This window comes from Anarhichas minor, unplaced genomic scaffold (genome assembly GCF_050575085.1).
Source record: "Anarhichas minor isolate MPS153535 unplaced genomic scaffold, ASM5057508v1 ptg000087l, whole genome shotgun sequence".
NCBI classification, from domain to species: domain Eukaryota; kingdom Metazoa; phylum Chordata; class Actinopteri; order Perciformes; family Anarhichadidae; genus Anarhichas; species Anarhichas minor.
Genome location: NW_027466533.1, coordinates 3,229,874 through 3,243,095, shown reverse-complemented (window position 1 = coordinate 3,243,095; position 13,222 = coordinate 3,229,874). Strand labels below are relative to the sequence as shown.

Sequence of the window (13,222 nt, the reverse complement as noted above, 5' to 3'; positions counted from 1 at the left end):
AGGAGGCTGATGAGTGACAGGTTGTCTAGAAATGCGCAAGCACTCCGTCACTCTACAACAGTCAGTTCAACACACACAGCTACTAACCCTGCTGGACACGACACTGTAATCATCGTCACAGCCGTTCTTCTGCGAACAAAGAACACGAGTGACAAACTGTTTCTGTGTGGGCCACTTTTGCAGTTACAGGATGAATGTTTACATACATCTTTGTCTTTGTGCTTATGTTTCTTCTTTTTCTTTGACTTCTTATTTGAGTCCTTAGGGTGAGAGAAAGAGAGGGAGAACGGTGAAGGGTGAAAGCAGGCTATATGTACAATTCTATTCTCACCTCTCTGAAGAATGTATATACACAGTAACGACATTGTTATTAGTTACTGTCACTATTAATAGAAAAACCAAAGCAACACACGGCACACACCAGACAGAAAATGCAACGGGATAGTTTGTATTTTGGACTTTCTGACAGAGAACAGAAGCCGATAGGTGTCAGAAACAGGTTTAGTTGCTCCCCCGTCCACAGCAGTACATTGTTTTGCTTTCTCCTAACTCCATCTACTGTCAGTAACACACCGACTATGGAGAAGTACCTCATATAACCCCACTTAAAAAAACATCCAAACTATCCCTTCACCATCAAGTTATTTGACCACACTGATTCAGCGAGTAAACCCACTGAGCCCAATACCCTGGATCTCCTACGCCCATGAGAATGATGAATATGAAGAATTTTTCCACATTACATAGCGCAGAAAAAATGGCGCTTAACATTTTGAGACATAACAGAGCCTTAAATAGTGCGCACTGTGTTTTGGTTGGAGCATGATAGCTCTATGGCACACAGTGTTCCTTTGGTCAAAATCAAACCTAAGTTACTCCAAGGTAGTCAATGCCCCTGCACAACAGCAAGAACAAGCACATGACCGAACATAATCACTTGATGGGATTACATGAAACGTAGTGAGTTAGTCCACATTCATGGGTCGATTCCTACATATTGCCGCATTGCATTAGTTCACCAAATGTATCGGAACTTTCATCTTGCAAACAAGACAGAATATAAAACTCAAATCCATCTAATTCACTCCATGAAGTGAGCACACAGACATGCTTTGTATTATAAAGAGAGATGTATCATCACAAGGATAAGGCAGATTTACTCCATGCTTTGAGGTCTCAAATAAAACTGTTAGTCAAAAAACGACTCATTCCCACCACAAGTTCAACTCTTACCCCTCCACCATAAGCCCCAACCGCATCAAGATCAGACTGTGCAAAAGACACAGCATCATCATCATCAACATGTGCCACCTTGTTAAGTTACTAAAGACAGACACAAGGTCCATCGTGGTTATTGAAAAAGCAAAAAGGTGTTTGATAATCATTGAAATAAAAAGGAGCTATGAAGAATGTCTGGATTTTGAATGAGTGTGCCGTTTGAGTGATACTGACCCTGACGCTGTCCCGGCTTCCCACTGACGCCCGCTCATCGTCGTCCGAGAGCTGTGTGAGAGAGTGAGAGATTGAAATGGATGGTTAGGGGTTTGGATCTTTGTGTGTGATCTGCATCAACAATGACAGTGAACAGTAAATGATGACAGGACGTGTCCCTCTGCAACGACACATGGTTTGTTCATCTGTTGAGTATTTTATGTGACCTTTGTTTTAATTAAGATGAGGAAAAAAGTAATCAACAGAAATTCTCTTGTGGAAAACCAAAGCAAAAACAATAAATAAAAAGTCAAAGAAAAAAACGAAAAATCACAATTCAAAATGACTGATTTACTTCAGGGCTTTGCTACAGTACATTCTAAAAGCTGGTGAGGATTGACTGTTAGTGTCGCTAGCTTAGGCTAGTAGCTAAGGCCGAGTGTCCATATAGTGTCCATATAGCACCATAGGGCGCTGGGGACACCAGAGATGTTTAACTAGAAGCGCTCGGAGCGGCTGCACAAATAAGTCGCAGCAAACTAAAAGATAAAAGCTGGTGAGGAGCTTTTTCTCGAGGCAGCATACACTCCCTCCTCACTGGGAACAGTTGGAAAAACAAACACTTGGACACTCCGCCTAATAAAGGCCACGTACAAAATACTATATATAGAGAAACCCGTACATAGACGATCCAGAATTTCTCTTTTATTCAGCATAGTTTGTCATTTGAAAAAAACTACTTTTTTATTCTAAATATTATTATTAATTATAATAATGTTTTGGACCACATTATCTAAATCTATTTATAAATTATTATTATTAATCTATTAATCTGAGGCCAACATTTGATACTGGGTTTCATGTATTTCATTCAACTTTTTTCCAAGTGGTGGAGGACAAGGTTACAGAGGAAAGGCATGAGGAGAAGGAAACAGAGGGGGGGCTACAAACCGTTTGTATCCGTGAAGAACGTGAGTATCTCTCACTGTCCTCCTGGGGGGGGGGGGGGGGGTGCACATGGAGAAGAGAAGAGAGGAGGTGAAGGGTGCCAAGGAGGAGAGAGAGATGTCAAAGATCAATGAGACAGATGCACGAGGGAGGTAGAGGTGCTGAATGACTGATCCCAGTGGTGACCACATGTTTGCATAAGATTTTAAATTTGAAAGACTGACAATTTCTGTTTTTATTTCATTTTAGGATCTAGATATTGTGATATAGTTTACTGCAATTATTTTGGCCAGTCATTCATCAGATGGTAGACATTTGGCCGAATGAACACATGTAGACAAAATTGGGCGCCAGGTTACATCTTTACGCTTTTTGGTTCATTTGAACACATTTGTACAATTCCTGCAATAAACAAATCCAGAAGCCTTTTCCAGACATGCATGTTCTTAAAACAAACCACTCGCTGAGCCAGTATTCCAGCCGACCAATCACTGAGGCACTCATGCAGAAACACAGTCACCTCAAGTTGCAACATACAGTAAATGAATTACTTTAGTGAACAACAACAACAGAAAAAACACTCTGCAGTTAGTCAGATTACAAGGCACACACACACTACGAGTATCCTCATTGCTGGGTTGGAAGCTCTGATGGTCTGGGACGAGTCAACCGCAGTGACTAAAGTGATGAATTCAACACAGTAAATCCTCATGCAGTCTCACACCAAAGGGGCAGATGGTCAGGCTGATTCAAAGCCAAACGGGCACCCTGCTCCTTTGAATAAGTGGATTATCATTAATGGCCAAGCTTTGATTCTTTATAATCTGTTATTTTCTAAAAAGGCTCAACAGGAATTATCTGGAGTTCAAAAGCAGACTCTGCACGCTGCAAAAGCCTCTACAGACAGAAACATCAGCGTCACAGAAACACATGCACAGTGTTTAGTGTTTTTAGTGTCGTCACCACAGCACAGAAACACTGTACCATCCACTGTTCAATATCTCCCCATTTGCTGTCCGCTCGGTCGTCTAATTTGGTGTCCAAGCCATAATATTTCTACGAAGAGACGGGAAATGAGGACAAGAAAAAAGAAAAAACAGGAAAGAGAACACAGATAACAGACTTCCATTATTTTCTTGGGCACAATTTGAAGCCCAGGATAATCGCACAACCATGCTCAAAAGAAATGAGGTGGAAACCAGCAAGAGGAGGCCTACCTTCTGCACCTGAAAGATCTATGCCGATGAGAGGTAGAGGACAAAGATTGGAGGGTATCAAATCATGAAAACAGGGACAAAGAAAAGAAAAGAAACCAGCATCAAAGATGAGATGAGAAGACAGAAATTCAAACTTTAAAGAATGGCAGTCAGCGTTGTGACAGATAAAAGACAGATAGCATGCAGGGGGGGGGGGGGGTACAGAGGCAGGTTTCTGCTAATGAGAGGTAACCCGCTGCACACCAGGACCACAGCTGAGGCCCTATGAGACTGGGTTACAGGGCATGTTCCCATGGTTCCTTTAGGTTCCCATGACTACAGATCTGAGTCTAGTGACAAACAGCTGGCCTCTCATACATCCTGGTACCGAAGACTTTAAGAACCAAAATGAGCCGCAGAATCCAAATTTGTGAAAATGTAACAAAAGTGAACACAGACACCTTTGCCATTATATTTCTTTATGATTCTGAAGGTGTCACATGACTACAGAACCCATATGCTGCCTTGTATGGATTGCTGAGATACACAGTGATTAATATCACTAAATCTTTATACGATCAGTGAAACAAGCATTATACTTCTCACTGTATATAACGATTAAGCATTAAGTTGTGTCTGCAGCATGGCCTTAAACTATTACACTGTTACACAAGAAATGAGGACTGCAGATCAACAAAAGGAGTCTACGAGCTGAGATCACTTTCAAATAAAGAGATTATCAACAACCAGAACCCCAAAATTCTTCTTAGATTGCCCATTAAAGGAACAGTTTGTCATCCTTGCTAAGTCCCGCCTGTTGTGTATTTCTATTGGCCAAGTCAGCCTGGCCAATCAATAGTTTGCAGCAGATGCAAATCGTATCCCTTTTCAGTTGTTCATGAGCGGTATAGTCAAGCTAAAACTTATACTGTTGGGTGTCGACGAAACTGTAAATGAAGACACTCAATACCCATGAAATAATGCACAAAACACTATAAGGTTTAAAGTAAAACAATCACATTGCAATTACAAAAGTAGAGACCATGAACCGCATCCCAAGAGTCAGTAAGGGTCTCCCTCTTCCTCTCTTCCTCTCATTGACGTCCACTTGACTGAGCCACACCTCAGCGTGACCCCTCTCAAGCTAAGGAGCTCTTTAAAAAACACCCCTTTTTATATACCCGCTTTATACAACAGCAGGTCTCGTGCTCCCTGTGCTTTTAATAGCCATGTTTCTGGTGTTCATTTTTCAAATGTTTTTTACAAAAATATATATAGACCATGCAAATCACAGAAACACATACAACCTACATTTTGTAAATCATACTCATACTTTTGGCCACACTGTAACATTAGGTCCCTCTCCAAGAAATCATTTATTTGCCAAGATTATATCATCTGCAACCCAATTAATGTAACCTGGCTTACTGTTGATGACGCTGTCCCCCTGATAAGAGTCTTCAACCAGCTCAGGTTAGGGTCTGGTGGAGGGGGAGGACTTTCAGTTGTTTACAACAACAATTTCAGGTGTTCACTCATCTCTATGGGACACCTTTCATCCTTTGAGTCATCGTGTTTTACTATTAGAGGGCACCCTAAAACTCAGTGCATTTTAATCTACAGACCTCTCTAGTGTAATGCCTAACTATGATAAAGTTCTAACTGTGGTAAATTTGCTGTCCTGATAATCCTTTAGCCAGAGTTCTTAAACATTGTTGAGTCGTTTAATGGAAGTAGAGCTGTCACAGAGCCCACTCACCCACACCCCTGACCATCGGTACTTGAGCAGCGATACCGTATCCTCTCGTTTCTGTCAACCTTTCCCACAACGGATAAGTCAGAGGACTTAAGACAGGAAGGCCAGTTTATCACCGTGTCAGTGAGTCACCAAGTTAAACTTAAATAAATGACATTAAATAACAGTCTGAACTGCTGTAATTAAATATGCCACAGCTCCTTTTGTCAATGAGACAAACATCGTTAGATAACAAAAAAAGAGCACTGCCTCTTTGCCTCTTTGCCTGCCCCCCCCCCCTCACTGCTGCACCTCATCGGTTCAGTACTTTAATCCAGATTTACTACCACTGTCTCCCTTGTATGCTTGCCCAATACATGGATTGGCTGCTTTGTATTTCTGACTCTCCGCTGACCTCTGCGTCTTCGGCAACAACAGCACACCTAGGTGATCAATGGGAGTCTGAATTTATAGCTCCGGTTGAGATGACAGTTCACGGCCCCACGCTGCCGACCTCTGCATTGCATAAAAATAAAGATCTAGTGCAAACCAGAACAGCAACTGACTGGAGGGATCTTGTCTGCTTACTTATCTCCAATTATGAGTCTGGACAGCCAATTAGCAAGTGAGCCGCGAGTTACACAATCGGATGCATGTTCACGGCCATTCCGCTCAACTCACCGAGCTCCCATTCTGGTTCGGAGGGGTTCTCGGGCGCCCGGTGAGGGCGGCCCTCAGCCCCCTCCCTGCAAGCCGACGTCCGGCCGTCCTGCTGCCCTCAGGGTGCCAGGAAAGGTTGCATCCTCCGGCAGTCAGCAGGTAAGACCACAGCCGGTCATGTAGGCAGGATTATAACGGACGAAGCCCAGAGATTTGAGCTCAGACCAACGGAGGCAACCACAAGGTTCTCGTTTGCTGCTATGCAGCCAGTAATCCACCGTTAAGTCCTGTCTTCAGTGAGTGAGAAAATGTCCAAAAGTCCCGAAGGTGGTTGTGAGAGCGGCGGCCCATTGCTCATGTCAGCAACACGGCAACAACAACCGCTCCACCAGGCTGGACCGAGGAACACACACCCCGCTAAGCTACTTTGGAACTTGGCTAAGGGGTTTAAGGGACTCACAAACACGCACACACTCAGCTTAACAATGCGTATGACTGGTGTGTGTGCGTGTGTGCACATGTAGATTGTTGCTGTTGGGGCTCACCGCCTGTGTTTTGATTGCTGAATAATTGAGTGCTGGTGGAATACTGATTATCCCAGTATACCTTAATGGGAAAAGGGTTCACTAACTATAAGCAACAAATCTATTTTGTAAAATAGTTCAGAGGGACGTAAAGTGGTGATTGTTTAAGGAAAGAGAGAGTAGGGTTGGGCAATGTGACAAATTATGTATATATTTTGAGATGATAGAAATTTGTCAATCGTCTGGGATTTTCTTTATGGTTTGAAACTGGGGTACAGCAGCCTACCCTTTGATTATCTCTAATGCTGTACACCCATGGGTAGGATTTCTTTATGGCGTGAGTTACATTTCTTTTTTTACAATAATGTGACGAAGTACCTTTATTATTCCAGGTATATAATTCACAAGATTTGCCAAAAACTGACATTCCCATCTGAGCATTTTATCTGTTATCCATTTGTCAATTGAATTTCAAGCTTTATATTACATCGAAACAGTACATATACTGTGATAGATGATAATGCCAACCCCTAGCAAAGGACTTATAACAACTCCAATAACAAGAAACACTGTTGGGTTACAAAGAAGAGCTGACTTGAGAAGGTCTAAGGACTATGATGTCAAAGGCCACCAGGGTTGCATGTAAATACGGTTTAAGTGGTCTTAACCTCCAGATCATCTCTGGACGGCCATACATGTTACATTTGTAACATGTATGTAACATGTACCTGTGTTACATTTTGACAGGTGAGAGGCGTTTATTTGTGTGTATGGGATTACACCAGGCTAAGAAAAGTGAGCTGGGAAAAGCACAACTCCCCATGCTGCAGTTAAGAGGAGCTAAACCAGAGAAAGAGAAACTTAAGTAACACTCCACTGACCTGCAGTCCAAACACACAACCACACGTCTCTGCTCTGCACCTGTTTCAGAACAAATCAGAATGTAGTGCCGGGGCCAACACTGGCACTGGAGGTGCTGGTCTCAGAGGGTGCAAAGCAGAGTTTTAGGATGTCTTTGGTCTTTCTACTTCACTATGACGTGTAAGCTTTGCAATACATATTGGTACATGTAATACCTCTTGTGCACAACAGGCCCTTTTGATTAAGGCCTAGTTATTCCTGGAGGGAATCACCCAATCAGAGGCCTCCAGCTATCAACTGCAGAGGCTACAGATGTCCCAAGAGGCAGAGCTACGCTAAAAGAACCACGATAAAAACCAACCGTGTAGGTGACATTTTGTCCATATTTAAAACTGTCCTTCCAGACATGTATATTACAGATAACAGACTGTAAATAACTGTTGTACTGTGGTTTAGATTAAGAATCAGTTAAAACTTAAAGGTTAAACAACATAGAGTAGCAGGTGTGACAGTGTGCTTTTGCTTTTTCGTCCCCACAACCTCTTGTCATTTCAAGAACAGATCCAAGCAAATGTCTGACTTGACAAGTTTCCATAAAAAGCCTTGGAAGTTATTTTTATTTGGCCTGATTTGAAGTGGAAAAGGTTTAAACCCTCCTCGAGAGAGGAATTAAGTGAGCCTCTTTGAGGACTTTCATCACATTGCTTTGGCTGACCGGGAGCTAAACTTCACAGCGGGAAGCTACACTGTAAAGAAAGCATCCACGTTTACTGCCACTTAACTTCTTTATTACTTGTTTAATGTTTCCTAAACCAATGGAGCCTTATGACTAAGACATAAGCATATTTAATGTGTTGTTGTATAGTTTGACACATTGCTTTAACACAAATCCACTTTCATCAGGACAGTGTTTGGAATGAGATGAGCTGCACAAGTGACATCTTATCATCTATATTCCAGATGTTTTGCATCATTTTGAGAAAGATTCAATGTTCAGATGACCTCTAAGAATCAGTCAATGTTTCATTTTGGGTTTTGCAAATTCCTTTTTTGCAGTGTAATAGTTATTTTGATGACGGTTATGACATTTGAGAACAGAAGTGATTTATAGGGAGGTGGGTGTTTTATCAATTCATCCTGAATCACTTTCTACATAATGTGTTTCTTTCCATTTTCTTGCTTATTTTCTGCACTTTTTATGAACAACAACTAGAAAATCCCCGGCAGTTCTCTGTTTACACCTCTGACCCATAACCCCCCGGGATTTAAGAGTCCCAGCTTAAGAGTGTAAAGCATTGTTGGCAGGAAATGCTTTAGGTCTGAACTGCCAACAACAAAGTACCAACAAGACTGACTGATTTTGTTATTCTAGGGTCATGGATTATCAAGCTATGTGGCAGACAGCAGCACCTAGTATGACAAACGTGAATGTAAAAATGTGGCATGAATACGCTGAACTACCGCCAATGTTAAGCTGTTTAGTATATATATATATATAAATATATAAGTGTTACAAGAAGTGATACATGGATAGAACTCTTCAAACCAACATATGCCACCAGGCCGTATGACGGGCCGTGAAGCCCTTCGCAGTCACAGTTGTAAATGTGAGAGTGTGTCTGGACTCGTACCTCTTTCTGCTGTCGCTCCAGCTCCTTCATGCGGATCTCTCTGGCCTCTGCCCTTGCTGCCCTCTTGGCTGCCAGCCTGGCCTCGGCCTGAGCGGCAAACGGAGAAAGAAATAGAAAGAGAGAGAAAATAGAAAAAAACAACAGAAAAAGAGAAGTAAAATAGCTGCCAAGTTAGCTGGACTAAAGTGTTGCACATCTAGACATCTATAAATGCTGAACGCGTGTGACCAGAGGTCCAGTTCCTCGATAGAGTTCTTAATAGACATGTGAAGTTTTGTTGTTTAATGGTTGGGAAGTGAATGCACCATACGTTTCAGCAACTGTCACAGTCTGAAGAGTAAATGGACCCTTAAACTAAAGTTGTAGGGTTCATTGAATCAGTAAAGACAATCAGAAAATAGACTCAACACTGCAGTATGTGGCAGTAGACTGGACTACCAGTGTTGTAGCAGTGTCTATAAACACAGAATATCACATGTCCTTTGTACTGTGAACAGATGTAGAGGACTGTATTTATAAGTATACAGCCTTGTGGGAATGCAAAGACGAATGCAGACATGCAGTCACAACGACGTGTAAATGTGCGCATGCATTTAGATTTCTGTATTTGAAGGCATTCCCTCTGCTCCACTCAGCACTGGGGCAGGAGCAGGGCCTTCTCCTTAAAAGGACCTCTCTGAGAGCGCGTATACGCTGTATGACGGTGCGCTACACAGACTGTGTGTGTGAGCGTTTCCTTCCTCTAGCTTTGTGGCCGACACTATGCGGTTGCAGTCTGTTTGCCTCTGGGCGGGGTCGCTGCAATCCCTCCAACCAGCGCACTAATGTATTTCCCCAACAGGAAAACACCAAGAAAAGAGTCTGTATTGAACACTATCCCTTTCTCACTGCACAGCCATGTCAGGCAAGACAAAAAAAAGACAAAGTAAAACATGTCCGGTTCCAGTAACTAAAGAAATCTCATCTATCTCCAGGACACAACCAGATGAATCCATATTCAACTCTCTTTCTCTCATTTGTACTTCTTGCAGTATGTGGCTGTATGTCCTAACACTCTTAACACTTCTTTTCATCCCAGAAGATTGCAATGATCTTCACCACTTTACTGGTTGAGAGACCGCTCCTGATAAAGTGGAAATCTGCTGCACCTTAAGCATGTTCTTAAATTGGAGAAAATAACACCGTCTCTCCAAGAAAGGTCCAATGAATTTGTCAAGTTCAGTTTTTTTTCTTCATTTTTGTTTGGGTTTAAAGAGTGGAGCTACAGCATTTGAACATTAATATTTGTTTTTGTTGCTTTCCAGTTTTCTCGTTTCCCTGCAGGTATATGCTTGTGTTATTGTTCCGGCTCTAGCGAGGTTGGTCGCCATAGACTGTTCATAAGAAGTGGACCTCGTCATCGTGACGTCACCCTTTGGTTTGTGGACTTTTCTGCAACTAATGAACGGAAGTTACCATGTATGGAATGTGGAGAAGTGACGTAAAGACGCCTTATATGGCTCTGGTAGTGGTAGCGACCCGTCAATCACAGTAAGCCCGACCTAAAGCATAGCCTGCTTTATGGTCTGTTTGACTCTAAATGGACCATAATTTACTAAATGAACATCATGCTGTATTGAAGAAGACTTGAAACTAGAGATTGAGACCATAAACTCATGTTTACAATGTTTACTGAGGTAATAAATCAAGAGAGAAGTAGAGTCATTTTATCATAGACATACAACCGGAGGAGTCGCCCCCTGCTGGTCAGTAGTGAGAATGCACGTTTTAAGACACTTCCGCATTGGTTTCACTTGTCAGAACTTTTTTATTACTTCTTTATAAAAAAAATAAAAATACATGTCTTTGTTCCTTATGGCACATTCTAAAATGCAATTATATTTGTATTTGATGCAAATGTCGTATAATTATACTATTAAATATATTCAATTATAATATTATAGTTAAAAAGGTTTGTTAACATTTGATTATATGTCACAATGTGTTTGACTGGCAGTGCTGTTTGCTCTCTCTGCTGTGTATTGTGGCATGCTGCCCTGATTCATTACCACAGAACATCCGTACTATGTCACTCGATGGCGGTGTATGTCGTCTATGCTGTGACACGTAGTACCTCCACTACATGTTCCCCAGCTTTATATTCACTCAACAGCCGCTAATGTAGGTAGTCACCACGCAAAAGAAATGGCAATATGTAGCAATATTGTCATAGAATATGACTTATCACAAAGCGACTGCACTGTCATGGTTGCTGCTTTACCCTGTCCGCATCTTGTGTCACTTCACAATGCAACATGGTGCAACCTACGGAGGTCAGTGCAGCAATGCTTGTTTTCCGTAAATTAAGCGTGTACGCTCTTGAAGTGATAGATGCAGGATTGAAGTTACGAGCTCTGAAGTCTGCAGACTTCCATAATGTCCATCGGCTTGAATCAGCTCTTGAAGGGGTTCAGTGTTGGACAGATGGGCGACAGACGCCTAAAATGTTGGAACAGCAGGCTTGTTGCTGCATCATGCTTTTTACCCTGCAGCAAGCCTTATGTGTGCTAAACACCTGCTCAAGTTTGTGAATGGGTACCAAGACATCATTTAAAAAAGAGAATGCTGTCCTCAGTAAACACTCACTATAACTAATAAAGATTCATCTGAGCGATGAGGGAGGTATTCCAGAAATAGCCCTTACTGATTGCCGTTCCCCCCCGTCGCTCACTCACTGACCTTAAACGGCATTTCCTCTCAGTCAATGATTGCCCATTGTCCTTGGGATTCTTAACATTTGTGCCCGTTTCAGACGCACACAACGCCTGTACCTGTGCTGATGCATCTCCACTGAAGCGTACATGGTCTCTCTCTTAAAACACATTATATCTTACATGACCCTTGTGGTTGACAAAGTTGCAGCGTCAGAGGAGCAACGTGACGTCAGTCTTTTGGCCTCCAGCAGCATAAATACAGCTCGTAAAAACCTCCGCTAACATGGCCACTTTGCTCTCAGGAGGACGGAGCACTGATTCTCACGAACTCCAGCTAACAAGCTAAGGGGTCAAGAACGTTTACTCTTTTTTGCATTTGTCATGAACATTAACTTGTACATGACCTATTGACTTCATTTGAATTAAGGGCAAGAGAAACAAAGTAAAGACACGTTACACGATATCAATCGGTTTGGGTTGGAAATAATTGGCAAATATGTAAAGAGCCGTTTTAAATGTAGGTGTCAGATGGGTGGGTGCTACAGTACCACACACAATACAACAAGTGCCAGGACATGCAGACAATCATATCATACTGGGTAAGACTTTCCTGTGAGTGAAAACGTACTTGACACTCTCTGAATTGTCCGGATGCAGTAAACCCCACCCAACAACAGCAAGCAGATCAGGAAAAAAACAACAACTAAGAGTTATTTCCAAGTCTATTACTCATTTTGTTTCTCACATTCTGCCATCACCTCTTCTGTAATCCTCTGTTTAAACGGTGACATGACTTACAATATGGCTGAGAGAAGATTCAGAAAACAACACAAACCCATTGTAGAAATGTAGGCTGCTCCGAGTACAATATGGGTTCTTATAACAGCAGTCAACTTATTTGGACCTGGTACAGTTCTATCAAATATCTCTACTCTTAACTCTCAGGGCGAATTAAAGAGAGACAATCGAGTATTGAAAACGTTTCAATTCAGAATCGATGCGGCATCTGATCGGCTCCTCTGATCAGCCTAATTAGAGACCACCAAGCAAACTATTTAGAACGAATATCAGCTGATAACGATCGTTAATCGGAGCACCCCGTGACCTGATCAAAATGCCACAATATGCTTCAGCAAAGCCAACAGAAAATAAAATAAAAGGGCAGGACATTTACTCCACAAAACAAAAACATGTGGATGGATATAGCGCTTCAAAATGCTGTGTTCTTTGAGTCAACGGAACATTGGAGTAAAGGGAACGGGCCTTTTTATCGTAAAAATTAACCAGTTAGTTGCCGGTTAAAGGGTGTTGGACTGTGAAAAGCAAAAGTAACCGAAACTGCCCCCTAATCCCAACAGATATATTATGTTTTGAGATGGACAATACATTATACACTACATTAAACTTATTTATTCTTATTCATGCCAGAAACAGCATTACTGGTGCAAAATAAATATAAAGCCAGTTAAAAGGGAAAAGTGAGCATTCAGACTTTCCTGCCTCTTATAAATCATATGCAAAGTTGTGTTCCTGCCATTTTGTA

The 13,222-nt window shown here is 41.9% G+C and overlaps 1 protein-coding gene across 5 annotated transcripts in view; it reads right to left on the bottom strand.

Moving 5' to 3' along the window:
- Positions 1 to 13,222, bottom strand: part of lrrfip1a (leucine rich repeat (in FLII) interacting protein 1a) — a 50,976-nt gene that overhangs the window by 20,812 nt on the left and 16,942 nt on the right. For 4 of the 5 annotated variants that reach the window (XM_076081944.1, XM_076081946.1, XM_076081945.1 and 1 more), the window contains exons 2-3: positions 8,987 to 9,073; positions 1,453 to 1,503 (exon numbers count right to left, since the gene is read on the bottom strand). In XM_076081944.1, the coding sequence (XP_075938059.1) occupies positions 1,453 to 1,503; positions 8,987 to 9,073 (138 nt within the window). Of the gene's footprint in view, positions 1 to 87; positions 127 to 206; positions 261 to 1,233; positions 1,270 to 1,452; positions 1,504 to 2,382; positions 2,425 to 3,363; positions 3,436 to 3,596; positions 3,615 to 8,986; positions 9,074 to 13,222 lie in introns of all 5 variants that reach the window. The other variant, XM_076081948.1, reaches the window with a different exon arrangement.